The 15,489-nt window shown below is 40.3% G+C and overlaps 2 protein-coding genes across 7 annotated transcripts in view; both read left to right on the forward strand.

Annotated features, from left to right (window-relative positions):
• The first annotated feature begins 7,228 nt into the window (after window positions 1-7,228).
• On the forward strand, window positions 7,229-12,580 carry ndufv3 (NADH:ubiquinone oxidoreductase subunit V3). 3 transcript variants are annotated; one of them, XM_034573407.1, is made up of 4 exons: window positions 7,237-7,422; window positions 8,592-8,703; window positions 10,199-10,426; window positions 12,272-12,580. In XM_034573407.1, exons 1-4 carry the CDS (start codon window positions 7,390-7,392, stop codon window positions 12,439-12,441), a joined length of 543 nt encoding a protein of 180 aa, XP_034429298.1. In that variant the 5' UTR covers window positions 7,237-7,389; the 3' UTR covers window positions 12,442-12,580. The 3 variants fall into 3 exon arrangements, with proteins under 3 accessions (XP_034429297.1, XP_034429298.1, XP_034429296.1); XM_034573405.1 differs by lacking the exons at window positions 10,199-10,426; window positions 12,272-12,580 and adding an exon at window positions 9,199-10,192 and having other exon boundaries at window positions 7,266-7,306; window positions 7,345-7,422; XM_034573406.1 differs by lacking the exons at window positions 10,199-10,426; window positions 12,272-12,580 and adding an exon at window positions 9,202-10,192 and having other exon boundaries at window positions 7,229-7,422.
• A 132-nt stretch (window positions 12,581-12,712) lies between these two features.
• pknox1.1 (pbx/knotted 1 homeobox 1.1) overlaps window positions 12,713-15,489 on the forward strand; it is a 31,356-nt gene continuing 28,579 nt past the window's right edge. Inside the window, exons 1-2 of one of the 4 annotated variants that reach the window (XM_034573387.1) lie at window positions 12,713-13,101; window positions 14,526-14,638. In XM_034573387.1, the coding sequence (XP_034429278.1) occupies window positions 13,029-13,101; window positions 14,526-14,638 (186 nt within the window). In that variant the 5' untranslated portion in view covers window positions 12,713-13,028. The other 3 variants (XM_034573390.1, XM_034573391.1, XM_034573388.1) reach the window with 3 other exon arrangements.

Below are 15,489 nucleotides of genomic sequence, written 5' to 3' on the forward strand. Positions count from 1 at the left end.
GGACCAGTGGGCATAAATGAAACATACAAAATAGTTGTTCCAGATCTAAGTTACCAAGTATTTGGATTTATCCTATGAATAGACATAATATATATCTGAATTAAAGCTGCAAGCAGCCTTGAACAGACCCTTGTAACCCTCTAACATGTCAGGGGTACAGGCAGGCTGCTGGTGTAAAGCAGAGTTCTTACTACATATTTTTCAGCCTCATGGGTGCTCGATCAATACCTACCTTTTGTCACGCTCTTGATTAAATGTATTTATATATGTTAGTGTTTTACAATACCTTTTTCTTTCATTTTATGCATTCAATTATTTACGTTCTTGGAATTGCTTTCACTTTTATTTCTGTTTTTACTTTTTCCTCTTTTAGTATTTTATCATTTTCCTTTAGTGCTGTTATTTTAATCAACTCCTTTTCACATCGCTATTAATATTTAGTTTTATCGCATGCTGCATCACTAGCCGTTCTCTGACATGACCTCCAGTAAAATCTGGAGAATTGACTACATAGTTTACCCACAGTTTGTCTTTCACACATGCACAACACAGCGGGAAGTTATCTGCACAGAAAAAATCCTCCATTATTCAGGCGAGAGGTGAAGCAGCTGGGTGCTGCAGGAAGAGACAGAGGGTGCACACTGTATTAACTCTGCTACGTAGATCCCAATTTTGTTCTTGACATCTTTGTCGGTGTCTTGTGTGTGCCACCGCATTTTAATATTTGTTTTCTTTTAGTTTTTTTAGCGTCTTGTGTGTTAGAAGCTTCATCAATCCCTTCACATGCTCGTGAATGAATCCAGCCGGGGGAAACCCCTGCTGTGTTCTCACATCGTCTTCTCCTGGATTTCTATAGACTTTATACTAGGAGGCCAGGCAGATAAAGTCCGTAGAAAACTGCGAAGAGTCTCACTCGCGTGTGAGCATTCAATATAAGTTCTTTTCAAATTGTATTTGGCTAATTTCTGTCTAGATACATATACTTAAGGGTGCGGGTTGCCAGCCAAGTGGATGTGAATGTTTTCACTTTTGACAACCATGGGACCTGAGGCTGCTCTTTAATTGGTTGGTGCAGATTTTCAATGGAACTCGCTCTCTGCTCTATGGTGGATCGTGATCATGGATCGTAGATCGTGATGGTGGATCATGGGATCGTAGATCGTGATCATTATAGTGGTGGCAGCTGATCGTGGATTATGATAACAACTAGATTGCTTAGATATACAATATGCCTATTCACATAGACTACTATTAGTGGCAATACCTCTATCATTACAATTGTCATTGCTGCTCCCTTTCTCTTTTGTATAACTACTAAAAAGGCTGATACTGTCAAGCTTGGAGAAAATTATGTTATATGTGTTGTAAAAGCCCTTTAAAGGTATTTCAGCATGTATAAAGGACTGGTTGAGCTGTAATATTCCAATATAACCCTCGTGAATGAAATCAAGCAATTTTAAGGCAGAAAAGAATAAGTGTAAACATCCATAACTTGCTCCTACAGACAGGATTGCAAGAGTTATAAGGATTATGGTAAATGATCATTTCTTTTTTATATATGTATACATCCATAAACCTTGTTAGTTACAGTCTGGTTTCCAAAAATTGCGTAAACATGGATAATAGACAGAGCAAATACATATAAATATCGTATCACCATACTGTCATGTCTGACTATGCATCTAACTAAATTATGATCATTCGTTACGAAGAACATTTACTGTTTCACAAATGCATACCTTCGTTATCACCGCTGAAATAACGTATGTGTATTTGCACGTTATGACTATATGATTCAGATAAAAGCAGCTGTAGACACATAATGGGGGGATACAACTTAAACAGATAATTTTTGTTATTATAGTTGCTTAAATTCTGTAAAGCACTTTGTGTTACTTTTTTTGTAGGAAAAGTGCTAAAAAAACTAAGATGGATGACTCCATTTCTGTGTCCATTATGTTGTACTAGAGAGCATGCGCCAATCATGCATTTTGTTGCCGTGTATAACATTAAGACCAGACCATAAAAAATGTTGTATGATTGTGACATGTGGTGTACTTCCTGTTGCCAGTAGGTTGTGCTACGACTGAATATTGGTATGTAGATAACTCAAGGCTGTAACTTTGATGTAAAAAATGTCACCAAAGAGATGCTGGTAGCTGAATGAACTAATTTCACTTTGAAAAAAGACACACCTGAACTCTCTTCTAACAAATAAAATTTGGAGCTGAGTAGAAAATGTATGTGTGAGTTACAAAAATGTCCTGTTCCCAGTAGGTGGTGCTATGACTACAACTGAATATAGGCATCCATGTCTTCAGGCTGGGACTCTCATAAACATATTTGGCAGATTGGGTATTTTATATGCTATAGACAGCATCTATTGCACTTCTGTCCGTCCTGGGAGAGGGATGTGGCTCTCTCTGAGGTTTCTAACATTTTTCTTCCCCTGTTAATCTGTGTTTTTTGGTGGTTTTTCCTTACTCTTATTTAGGGTTAAGGGCAGAGGATGTCGCAGCTGACACAAGGAAGGTAGAGGAACCCAGATGCAGACCTCAGGGCAGTAAATAATATACCTTTACTGAAAGAATTGGCAGGATTTACAAATAAATCTTCGCTTCTCAAACAAACTTAATGCAGAAAATGTTCAGACAAGAATTCCGCTGTTCACTTGACAGCAAGCTCAAAACCTAAATAACCTTCTAATGGAGATCCTCCACCGGTGTGATCACTGATCACTGAGGATGGCCTGCAGGTGTGCTGCTTCTCCCAGCACCAATCAACTACAGACAGAGAGAGAGAGAGAGAGAGGGAGTGAGAGAGAGGGGGAGTGAGAGAGAGGGAGTGAGAGGGGGAGTGAGAGAGACAACCAAGAACACAACAGGCACACAGCCTATCCACACAGGGGCTCATGGAGGTTGGAAGGTGACAGTTGATCACTATATGTGTGCTTACCTTAAGCGATTCCACTTTGGACCACTAAGGGAAAGCATTTTCAAGAGAGACACTGATGAGAGAATAAGTACTGAATTTGAATTTTTTTTTTAAATGTGTGAAGGTATAAACAGCTATGGTGTCTTGAATTACAAAGCAAACTTAATTGATGTTAGAAAGCGTGTGAGGTAGATCTTTTTTGTTAAAAAGTGAGACCCCTTTTTCCTTAATTTCTTAACAAGAAAAAGTCTCTGTCACGTTTGCCGAATGCAACAAACAACATTCAAAACAGTAGTATGTGAATCATTGTAAAAGTGATTTCCTTTTAAGTCTAATGCAGTGAACTAAGGGTTTATTTTGACCAAACCAGAATTGATGATTATTGATCAGTTGCCAGTCAGGGGGATTCATGGATGACCTGACAACACCGACCCATGTGCAAGCAATATGAGTCCTAGCAGAACTCGACTGCATGGCAATTGCAAAATGACCATCAAGCCCAAGAAGTAAAGGAGTCTGGTGATCCAAAGGGGGGAGAACAACTGAACAGTTCAAGCTACTGGTCCAAAATGAAGGGATTTCAAGCATAAAAGGAAACCCAATCAAGTGCCTTGAAAAATGGTATGATGACACCTTGACATATAAAAAAAAAAAACATCTACAGCTGAAGAGTGGCTGTAAAAATGTACAGGTCTGGTCTGCCTGGGAAATACAAGTGCTGGATTTATCAACATGGCCTGCTTCCAAGACTTGTGTGGCTCCTGACTGTGTACGGAGTGCCCATAACATCTGTTGAAGGACTGGAAAAGGAAATTCAATAAGCCCCATCGTAGATGACTAGGAGTACTCTGAGTTTACATGTCTTGGGTTGTACATAAGGTCTGGACAGCATCAGCTCCTCTTGTCCTCTGTTGTAGAGGGGTTCAAGGTTGCCAAGTGCAGACTCTCCTTGACAAACCTGGGACTCTTAAGATGAAGGAATAAGGACAAGGTCTGCGGGGAAATGGGTCACCAATACTGCAATCAACCTGGCAGAATATTCCCTAAAGATAAGGGACATCATTGGCAACCTCCATTTGGGAAGAGACAAGGCCTAGGAAAAAACACATTTACAGAAGGCAGTCAAAGTCCACTCCCCGGGAAAATAGAACCTTCATCCAGGATCAATTTCTGAAATCTCGAGGCGAAAGGGAGAAGAGCGATTGCCGTCCAGTTTGGAATGCTCCTCAGGAGGACATAACATGGACTGAAATGTGGCGGCTGGAGGCATTTCACATTTCCTTCTTGCTCATAGTGGTGTGCGACACAATTCCAAACCTGGTCAATTTACATAGATGAAGAATGAGGGAGGATCCCCTATGTGGGCTGTGTGGAGCAAGTGGAACCATGGCACACATCCTACCAGGGTGCAAAACAGCTTTGACCCAGGGGAGATACAGGTGATGCCATGATAAAATGTTTATAACGCTCACTGACATCAAACTTGTGTTAACTGAGAACTTCCATCTTGCTAGCAAATTGAAGAGTATGTTGGTAAAGTCAAATTTGCAAAGTACTTGAATAACAAGCGCATACTTGTACATGCAGTGAGCAAAGTACAACAAGAAGAATAAGAAAATTAATAGTATGGATTGTAAAAATATTAAAGTCCATGTACTTGGCTCAGACATAGACATAGATATACAGTAGGGGGGTTATATCTGGAGTGCCACTCTCTGTCTCAATGGAAGATATTAAAACCGAGCTGGAAGGAGGGAAAGTGCTTAATGCAAGACACATTACTTCTAAAACAAATGGAGAACGAGCACAAATACTATCAGTAATCCCTAACCCTAATACAGTAAGAGAGTTAATTCCTACAGCATTAAAGGTATAGTTCACCGAAAAATGGAAATTCACTCATTATCTACTCACCACTATGGCGATGGATGGGTGGGTGTAGTGTTTGAGTCCACAAAATACTTTTGGAGTCTCAGGGGTAAACAGTGTTGCAGTCGAATCCAATATAATTGAAGTAAAACGGGACCCTACTTCAGAAGTAAAAAAAAACATAACAAGTGTCCAGAAGCCCCAACATTCATATTCGACTCGAAACGGGACATTAACACCATGTGTTTAGCTTAAAGGTTCTCTGATATCCTCCTCGGAGGTGCATTCAAGTTCTCACGGACACACTGGAAAACCGCACACACTCTCGCCCAATGGCACGTGTTCACATCGCTACGTCCATTAGCATTGCTACTTATGGCAGTAGACTTTTAGGCTTAAAACGAGGTGTAAATGAAGCCGCTTCGAGTCGAACTTGAATGTCGGTGTTTGCGGACACTTGGGTGACACCACACAAGCAGTATGGGGGCATGTTGTGTTTTTTCTGTTGTTTTATTATGTCTGACTTTGGCTGCAACACTGTTAGCAGAGAGAAAGATGAGCTAGATGTGGTGGAAACATATGATATTACACACTCCTATGCACCTTTGACGTTGGTTTGTACCCTGCCATAAAAGAACAAGGGGGAACCGTTGGTTTGGGGAGGAAGTTGTGTGTTGTCGAATCGTTGGATCGGAAAACTATTTTGTTACTTTGGCTTTGATTACGATTTTTGGATTTAGGATTCGGTGGGTGGCATTAACTGATTTGTAATGGGATTAGGATAGCGACTCAGGATGATGATGTGGATTTAGATGACTGGACCCCAGAATCTGATTGAATATAAAAAGCTGCAAACAATGTAAGGAGTATTATATAAAATACAAAAAAGGAATTTTGGAGGAAATTTTGTAATTCAGTCGGAAGGGAGACAAAAAATTGGAGTATGGAGAATGATAAAAAGAATGAATGGGATTAAACAAGAATATTCCAAGCAATTTGGAAGAGAGGAAGAAATGTTGAATTCATAGCAAAGAAACTGCAGAGAGCCATTATGAAGGTAAAGGAGTGGTAATATAAATTGGGGTTTAAATTATCAGTGGATAAGACAAAAACGATGTTATTTACATGGAAACGAATTGGTAATTGGTGAGAAGTGATTCAGGGGCAGATAGAACATCTTTGAAGGCCATACATAGGTCATACACAGTGGATTAATTAGATCATCATTAGATTATAGTTGTGTGGTATATGGATCAGCTGTGAACACATCTCTAAAAATTAATAGATAGAATTCAGTAGATTCAGAGATTATGTACATGTGCTTTTAAAACAATTCCAACAGCATTATTACAGGTCGAAATGGGAGAAATGCCTCTAAATATGAGTAGGGACTCAGCTTGTATTAAATTACTGGGGCTATTTACAGGGACACAGTAAAGAACATCCAGCATAGGACACTTTGAAACAAAAGGCTTTGGATGGATAGTAGCACAAAGAGCAACATAACATAACATAGCAGAATTAAATTTCAGTCCAACAGTACCATTACCAGCAATAGAACCATGGATACTACCTGATGCTAATGTAGATTTCACACTTTAAAAAAATAAAAACAAGGATAGAAGTGCAATTTTTTATTTGCATACAATACAGGTACATATTGATAGTTACTACAGTTATATCCAGGTTCATACAGATGCATCAAAGACTTTATTCAATAAGGTGGGAGTAGCAATTATTATTTCTGAATTTCATATTAAAATAGGGAAAAAGACAAGTGAAGGGCTATCGGTATGATATATATAGGCGAAATGATTGCAATAATGTCAGCACTACAGCGCATAGAGGACACACGATCATTAAGAGCAATTATTTGTTCAGATTAAAGTTCATCATTAGCCAGCATACAGAACACTCATTAAAACAGCAGACCGGAAATTTTGATTGAAATACAAAAAACTTTATACAGAAGTCAAATGATGGGCCTGACAGTAGTAAAATTGCAAAGGAGGCTGCTGAAAATAGCTGCACTGATGTGTCGGTCAGCCTCAGTAAAGCAGAAACTAAGAGCATCCTGAAACAGAGATTGAAGGAAATGTGGCAGAAACAATGGGAGGAAGACAGGAAAGGAGTATGGTTTTACCAATTCAAAGGAAATTGGGAGAAACGAGATGGGCAGGAGAAAACAGAAGAGAAGGAACCATAATATCAAGACTCAGATTTGGACACACAGGACTAAAAAGTACTTTGCAAATAAAAAAACATGATCCAGGAAAGTGTGATTATTGTGGGGGAAACATTTATATAATTTGAAAGAGTAAATATAAAAGAGAATATACGTTTTCTATTTCAATAGAATAGATAATATAATTATAAGACATCCTGAGCCACACTCCATACTAGCAGGTGGCGGTAATGCGCAAAATTGTTGTTTACCAACAGCAAATAAAACCCCAAAGAAGCAGAAGAAGAAGCAGCAGAAGAAGCAGCAGAAGAAGAAGAAGAAGAAGAAGAAGAAGAACCGTTGTGTTTACCTTCAGTTTCCCACCGGAGCATAACACAGGGAACACAAAATGGCGACTTCCAATGCTGCGATTAGGTCGACTCGGTTGTTTCAAGGTAAAAACAAGCCATTTGTTTCCCGACGTTTTAATGTATTGTGTTTGGAGCATACACAAATGGAGAGCAGCATGCGTTTATTTAAGATAGTGCAGGCGAAATACTGACCCCGGACCCTTAAACAGTTGGTGTGCTTCAGAGCCACCAGCTAGCATCTGTTCACAAACACCTTATACCTATCCACATCGTAACAACAACACATTTATACAAATAATCATTCAGAAACTTAGTAGTATCGATACATCGCATTTAATTTATTTGACATTGTCCAGGGTGACACAAGTGTGCTGTGGTAATGGTTTTAGTCTGGTCTGAAAATATGACCTTAACAAGAAGCATTTATATAGTAATACATTATTGCGTTAGTTTTCTTAAGAAACAACACAGGTATATGATTTTTAGAAATACAAACGTACCTTGCATTACATTACCAGTAATTCAGGTGTCTTTTACTGAATGAACTGCAATCTTGGTCAGAGAAATTGCTCAGTTCTAGTTGACACTATGGTCTCTGAGAAATGATTAAAAGAAATACACATGATGTTTGCAATTGATACAGTGCCTGGACTCAGTGAGCTTATTGGTTGCTATTCATGGTGAATCACTGAAAGGATGAAAGTACAACTTCCTGTCATAGTCTCATCTTGTGTTATTTTGAGCTACAGAATATTCTGTGTCCCTGTTCATCCTGGTTTGTGCACAAATATTTCAAGGTACCTCAGGAACATTGTTATTCGAGATGTTTGACACAGAGGGGTGGAGAAACTACGTTGTCATCTTTTTGTATACTTTTAGTGTATTTGTTACGAACAGATTGCATTGTCACCAACATTACCTAGAAGCAAAACCTGGCTTATGACTTAATGAAGTTTCCCAAAAGCTTAGCCTAATGAGTCACTGCCTTCATCTCAATCAGGGTTTTGAGAAATTCTGGATTTGCTGCTGTGTTTAACTAAAGGCTGTTTAAATGTTTGGATAACCAACCAAGGCAGGCAAAGCTCTGTAGACAAGGTTAAGAACATCTTCCTGTGTGAGAGGCTAATCAAATTCCACAAAAAAGGTGGCAAAATGATTCAATCTGATGATCAGGGTCCAGAATGTTGTGATATAAGACAGTACATAGAACATGTCAGTGTTTTGGCTTTTACTCAAAAAGAGCTCTTGTGCAGTGTCTCCAGTTGGAGAGCTGGGGCGTCCTGAGGAGTGGATCAGCTGCTGCGCTCTGCACTCAGGCTGAAGAGACAGCCAAGTCAACCAAAAAGACCGAGGCTGCGAGCAAGAGTAAGACCATTTGATTATGTTGCCTTTGTTTCAAATTTACGTCAAACGTTTTACTAACTGGTTGATATTGTGTATTTTCTTTTTTTATCCACAGTGATACATACTATCTATATATATATATATATATATATATGGTTTGCGATTTAAAGCTTAATATGTAACTTTATTTCACAGAGAAAGGTCTAAAATTTCTCTCTTCCAGTCATCCATTCTACCCATAATAATTCAGTTTAAATTAAATTGAATATTGTTAAAATTGTATCTGATTGTGTTTCTGATTGTGTTGAATTCTGTATGGAGATACGTTGACGCCATAAACAAGTTAAACAGTACTGCAAGTGCATGTTTTTTGATTGCTGAATATTGTGTGGAAGTAATTTTTTTTATTTTATTCTGATAAATTCCGGGAAAGCAGATTTGGTTGCAAGCTGAAGTCTAAGGAATTTCACTGTATATGTTATTAACTACTCTTGTCCCATTTACTATTTTCTTCAGCAGCAGAGATACCAGAGGAGAGAGCAACTCTACTAGCCTACAAGACTGCAGTTGCCTTCCCAGTTAGATTTTCACAGCCTGGGGTTTTTCCCGCACAGTCTATAGGGGTAGCTGTACCAGTGGCCAGTTCCACTGCCACTACAGAAGCAGAAGTTGCTGCAGTAGCTACATTGCCTGTCACTGTTGCCAGTGATCCATCTGTAGCTATGCCACAGGCAGAAGAGGCTCCATCTGGTTCTTCACATCCAGCTCCCAGCCCAGATGTTGCTCAGGTTGTCGATGACACTCCTCCATCTGTAGTTGACACAACAGCTGAGTCCCTGGTCTATGCAGCTAGCACAACACTATCACCATTCGACAATCCCACTGCAGCCTCTCCCTTAGATGATGCAGTCCCAAACACCACAGCTTCCTCTGATCCTGGTAATCCAGCAGCTGATATTTCTTCATCCTCATTGGACAGTTCAGACTCTGACTCTGATTCTGACTCTGACTCTGACTCTGACTCTGACACTGGCTCTGGGGATGAGAAGTCAGAAGTGAGGACCGAGACCAAGACCTCACCACCACTGGTGGCAGAATCAATGAAAGAAGAAGCAGAAGTTCATATGGTCACATCAAAGATAAAGGAAGGCACAAGTGAAGATAAGAAGGAAATTCGACCAGAAACTGTAGATTATCCTGCCCCTGCTGTTGATGCTGACCAGGAGAACTGCTCCAACAGTTTTAGCATCCATAGAAGCAGCTCAAGCTACCATGGAGACACCCACTGTCAATTCTGATGAGTTGGTGGATTCTGCTTCTGAGATCTGCACTGCTGCAGAAGACACTCTAGAGGGCACTGTCTTAGCTGAAGCTGCTTTGAATCCTGCTCCACAAGTGGTAGAGGACATTGCATCTCCTGCTGTCCATGGTGCTCATGTAGAAGCTCCAGCCGAAGTTATGGCCGAGGCTGCAAATACAGAAAAAAATCCATCTGATGCTCCTGTTGAAACTACAGATTGTGCCTCTGCCGAAGCCCTTGGAGATGCTGCTGAAGAAGCCCCTGAAGAAGCTACTACAGAGCCTTTAGAAGCTGAAGCTGCCCCCGCTCAAGTTGCTGCTGAGACTCCAGCTGAAGTTTCTGCCCCTGTGGAAAGCCCCAAGGAGCTGATGGACCCTGCTCCAGTCATAGTTGAAGCGGTAGAAGCAGATCTGCAGGCAGAGGCCACAGTTGAACCATCTGAGGGTATACACTACACCATCCTTCCTCAAAATCTCCACTTCTCTCTCTCTCTTCTCTGTTGATCATTGAGATAACCAAACTTTTCTTTACTCATCATAACATATTTTGTGTACTGTTAAGTTAATGTAAGGCATCAGCTTCCTCATAGATGTTAGTTCCTTTGCTTTCACAGATTTTCTTAATATCATTCCTGAATTCTTCCAAAAAAAAAATGTTTTTCATCAATGTGAAATCTAAACTCCCATTACATTTGTTCACTGTGTGGTCAGGTGTGCATGTATCTAAACAGTGCATGCTGCATTTTGCTATTCTTTAACATTGCCTTTGCTTGCATTTGCCAATTGTAATTTAGATTTGTTTATCTTTGACCCACCCACACAACTATGCTGTCAATGTATGGTCAAAGTGACATTTCTAATTGCATACTGTGACATTAATCCTACTCAAGTTTCTGTTTAATTCCACTCCTTTTGTGATTTGGGAATCTACCATCTATATTTCTTTAATCCTTAGTTGTATCTAACAGTTTCCAAATCCATCATCATTCCCAGAAAATATGATTCATATTTCTGTTTATTTTTATATATTTCTCACTTTGGCCTATTTTCTGTTCATACTGGTTCTGTTTGTATGGAAAATGGGTTACGGGACTCAGCTCTGGCAATCACTGCAAGAGCTGTTTCACCTGGTTACAGGTGTTCTGAGGTGTTAATTTTAAGGCTGCAGGTAATAACACCATTGTTTTGTTCCACTGTGCCAGGTAATGCTATTGCTAACAGTAAGAGAGTGCACATGGTCAGGCTGTGGTAATAGGTTAGATGTGTTAAATGTCCTCCTGTCCCTGACAGCACCTGGATGAGCAGATCTGGGAGTGATTGGAGTCAGATGAAGTATTTCTGGAAGCAGGATTACAAATCACCTAGATGCTTAAAAAAAAAAAAGAGAATTGGCTCATAGTCATAATATGACTATAATAGTATATGACTATTTAATTTGACTACAGTCCTTTGTGACAATTTTGTCTGAGCAGCTGGGTAATTCTGCTTCTAGGAACAACGCCCCCCCCCCCCCCCCCCCCCCCCCCCCCCCCCCCCCCCCCCCCCCACACACACACACACACTTGGGTCCTTAACTTTATCACCTGTTCATTTCTTTTTTGACTTTGCAAGTATGTTGCTCACCTTTTAAGCCTTTGGGATAAGCACCGCATCAATTAATGAAAATGTTTGAATGTATTTCTCTCTGATTGTTTATGTGTATGATACTTTCTTCTTTCTTATATATTGTTTCTAACCTTACTGGTTGGTATTGGTATTGAAAGGACATTACACAAATTAGTAATCAAAACCATCAAAGCCTTGTTCATAAAACATTGATTTGTCCTTCTTAAAAATCTATTTCTATTTCTAGTGGGCTTCCTTTACTCTGTGAAAGCACATTCACACTGATGCTTTCCTCTTACAAACATGTTCCTTGAGGGTTTTCACACCAGTATGTCTCCACACTCTGTTGGGGGTAATGCAGCCTGTCACCATAGGAAATGCTCCACTATAAACCACCTTTGTCAACATGTGTGAATTTGTAAATGTGTGGCCCTTTCAAAATTGTTTTTGAAGTAAACTACATTTTGTTCTCATTCTATTGCTTCATCAGATATGCCCAGATCACAATTAATAACCTTTGTTACCTGAAAAATAGGAAGAGTGATAAGGACACAGATGAGACCCAGGATTGCATTTGGCTAACATTGTGCTATTTCTGTTGAAATACAGAGCAGGAAGACTTGCGATACTAATCTTTGCTCCAGACCTTCTGACATGCCCTTCTGTTTTTCCCCTCCTCCCGCAGAGATTGCCGTGGCGGCACCTCCAGAGCCTGAGGAGCCATTTGACAACAGCACTTATAAAAACTACCAGCACCACTGCTACACCCCTTACACATTTGCTGACCTGGATGTAGAGATGGCAAAGTTTCGTCTCCCTCAGCCGTCCTCTGGCAGACCCTCACCCAGACACTAGAGGAGCGTACAGCTACAAACCTTAATATTTTGGTGATGGTGTTTTCCTTTTCCCATAAGGTCATCCCCCACCTGTCACTGCTTGAAATTTAGCTGTTAAAGATCTTATATTATTAAAGTTCCCGAATAGGAAATGAAGTGTTTTTTGCCTGGTGTGATTCTGTTTTGTCTCACATAAAGGAGTAGGTGTATAAAGCGATAAGAAAAGATCAAACGTTTTTTTATGCTGCTATTCTGCCTTGGGGACATCATTTAAATAGAGCTGAGTGTGCAAGTGGCTCATCTGTATTTCTCTTTTAATGATTATAATTTTGACTCCGAGCCTGCCTCCCTACACACAATGCCCTAATTATCCTGGCAATTTTTCTTCTTTAGGAGTAATCAATCAGCTATTGTTATTTGTGTGTAAGAGTGCACATGAGATAATCTGCATAAATAAGTGTAAGCTGGAGATATGCATAGAAAATGCGTTGTGTAAATGAGGGCAGTGAATAGCGAGCAAAAACCCCAGCAGGGTGCAGAGGGACGTCATGTCCCCGCCCCCTCACGAATATTCATTATCCGAGCGCCCCAGCGTGCCCTTACGTGATGACGCACCGCGACAACTGCGGGTCCCGATTGCTGCAGGCCGCTTGTCAGTGTGACGAAGATTGGCACCCAGGTAAGCTGTCACTCAAAATCCCTCTTTTTCCGTTCCCTATCAATCAAACAATCTGGGCGCACGCAAAAATGCCCCGGGGCGAGCAGCGCGGACCTAGTGAGGGCAGCGGAGTGTGCTCGTGGAAGGGAAACACGGGTGGCGTAGCTCCGGGAAGAATAAAAAACCTGTATACAAGAGGAGGGGGGTAACAAATATGTCGGCGTTGTGGATCAGAGGAGGATTGTGGAAAAGCAAAGGGCGAGAGAGCACGAAATGAGGCCCGACAGTTGTGTGGCTACCGCGGAGGGAGGGTGAAGGACAGGGCAGCGGTCTACGCGTTATTGATTCATGTGGAGAGGCTTTTAGGAACAACCCAGTTTCTCCTGGTGTGCAGACAGTACTTCTTAATGCGACTGCAGTCGAATTACTGAACACTGTTGACCAGAAATGCATATTCATCACAATGTTTGATTCAAACATGATAATACTGCTAATGCTTGTTACCCGAGCTAACGGCTTGCCTCGTATCAATCCGCAGCGGGGTCCTTTTAGGACCTGGCTAGCGAGTTTAGCGTGTTTTCCTGGGCAAGTGATTCCCTTGCTAAATATGGCGCTTTGCATATAAGGTCCACCGCTCACACATGAGAAACACTTAAGTAAATAGTTAGCAGCCTTGTTAACGTTAGCTGGTAGCTCGTCCGAACGGCTGCCCTTTCTCGGTTGGAGTCAACGAGCTAATGCGAATGTAGCGTTAGCGTAACAGACTAGCTAGCTCAATATTGTTGAAAAACAATGCATACTCCAACCGAACTAGTTTGTCGCCGAATAATACCAACATACTCCTAGTTGGAGGATATTTGTTTGCCCAAATATGATCTCAAACTTCGATTTTCACTTGCCGCCACAAATAATATGTGAGCAGCTAAGACCAGGCTAAAAGCTAAGTCCATCGTGGTGGGTGTGTTTATATCAGTAACGGGATATTATCAATCGTCCACTACTGCGGGTGTGAACTTATCTCTTTGTTTTAAGAGTCAGTGAATAGACATGTTTATGAATATTGACATGGAAATATATCTTCATAAAATTACTGTTATTTTGAGTTTCACCAACATTTAGAATTTTTGTCGTTTTATTACTTTTGCTTTTATCCTACATTTGATGCATATGTAATTTGCTAGCTAATTATACATGTATTAGCTTTAATGTTTAACATTAAGTCTGTTAAGTTAGACTTTTGCCAGTACATATAACATCAAATCTAGTAAATAATTATCCACCATCAAATATTTGTAGTTCCTTGGACATATTTGCCCAGTTAAAATAACTAATAGTGTTTTAATCCTGACATCATGGTAGTCAAGTTACATGCCTACATTATGGGTACCTCATGCAGGTCAGTCTATCTGACAGGTTAAGTCTGACTGAAACTATGCATTGTGTAGGTTGGCCACCTGTCCCTGAACACTATAATGCCCCAGTGTTTGCAGCATCTGCAGTGAACGTGATGGCAGCCCAGTCGGTTTCCATAGACAAGTATCCAAAGGGAGAGCAGCAGGTGGGTGAGAGGGACAATACCTACATTTACAGTATTCTGCAGTCTTTTGACAGTGATATGTCTGCCTGAATAACCAAACAAAAGGAAACACTAAATATATTTAACACTAGAACACAAGCAATTTTGATGCCATCACATCGGTTTTAGTAATCTGTTGTCACTGTGCTCTGTCTATGGTGGGCCACCATAAAATGTAATTGTAGAAGGGACACTGATGCAATATAAAGCCCTATTTATGCCCAGCGTTTTTAACTGCTCTTGCACTTTGACGACAAAACATCTTTATTCAACTGCTACATTTGGGGGTGTCAAACTGAGAAAAAATCTATGACTAATGAGACATTGCAAGTTATTATTTTTAGCCTGTTGGCACTCAATCTGAGTCATTGTTGTGCTCAGTCACATTGGTTGGGATGGTGTTAGTGCTGGTATTAGTGGAGGGGATCCTAGGGTAAGAAAGCACATTGTGAGAATGTGTGTGAAAAATGTATGTCCCAGGTCCTGGATTATATTCAGAAATGCTATCAAATCGTAACATCAGATTGGGTAGTGGTTAGGTCGGTAATGCAATGGTAATACATCACTCTGGATGCAGTCTAGCCATTCTTTGTCCACAAAGAAAATCAAGAGACCAAACAGTATGGCAAAATGCAGATTTAAGTGCATCTGGCCATCCCAGATACACAAGTCATTTTCATGTCAAAATAATTATGTTTTTATGTCTAACCAAAAGAAAAAAGTATCTCAAATCAGATTACCCAACAAATGGTGCTGGTGATTGGCAATGACAAATATTGGACTGACAACTCATGACACTAATGTTTGTTGAATATCACAGTAAATACGACTTC

This window comes from Hippoglossus hippoglossus, chromosome 21 (genome assembly GCF_009819705.1).
Source record: "Hippoglossus hippoglossus isolate fHipHip1 chromosome 21, fHipHip1.pri, whole genome shotgun sequence".
Lineage (NCBI taxonomy): Eukaryota > Metazoa > Chordata > Actinopteri > Pleuronectiformes > Pleuronectidae > Hippoglossus > Hippoglossus hippoglossus.

Coding starts and splice junctions, on each gene's coding strand:
- ndufv3 (XM_034573405.1), top strand. CDS start 7,390: ATGCTGCGATTAGGTCGACTCGGTTGTTTCAAG. Junction 7,423..8,591: donor GTCGACTCGGTTGTTTCAAG/GTAAAAACAAGC, acceptor GCTCTTGTGCAG/TGTCTCCAGTTGGAGAGCTG. Junction 8,704..9,198: donor GACCGAGGCTGCGAGCAAGA/GTAAGACCATTT, acceptor TATTTTCTTCAG/CAGCAGAGATACCAGAGGAG.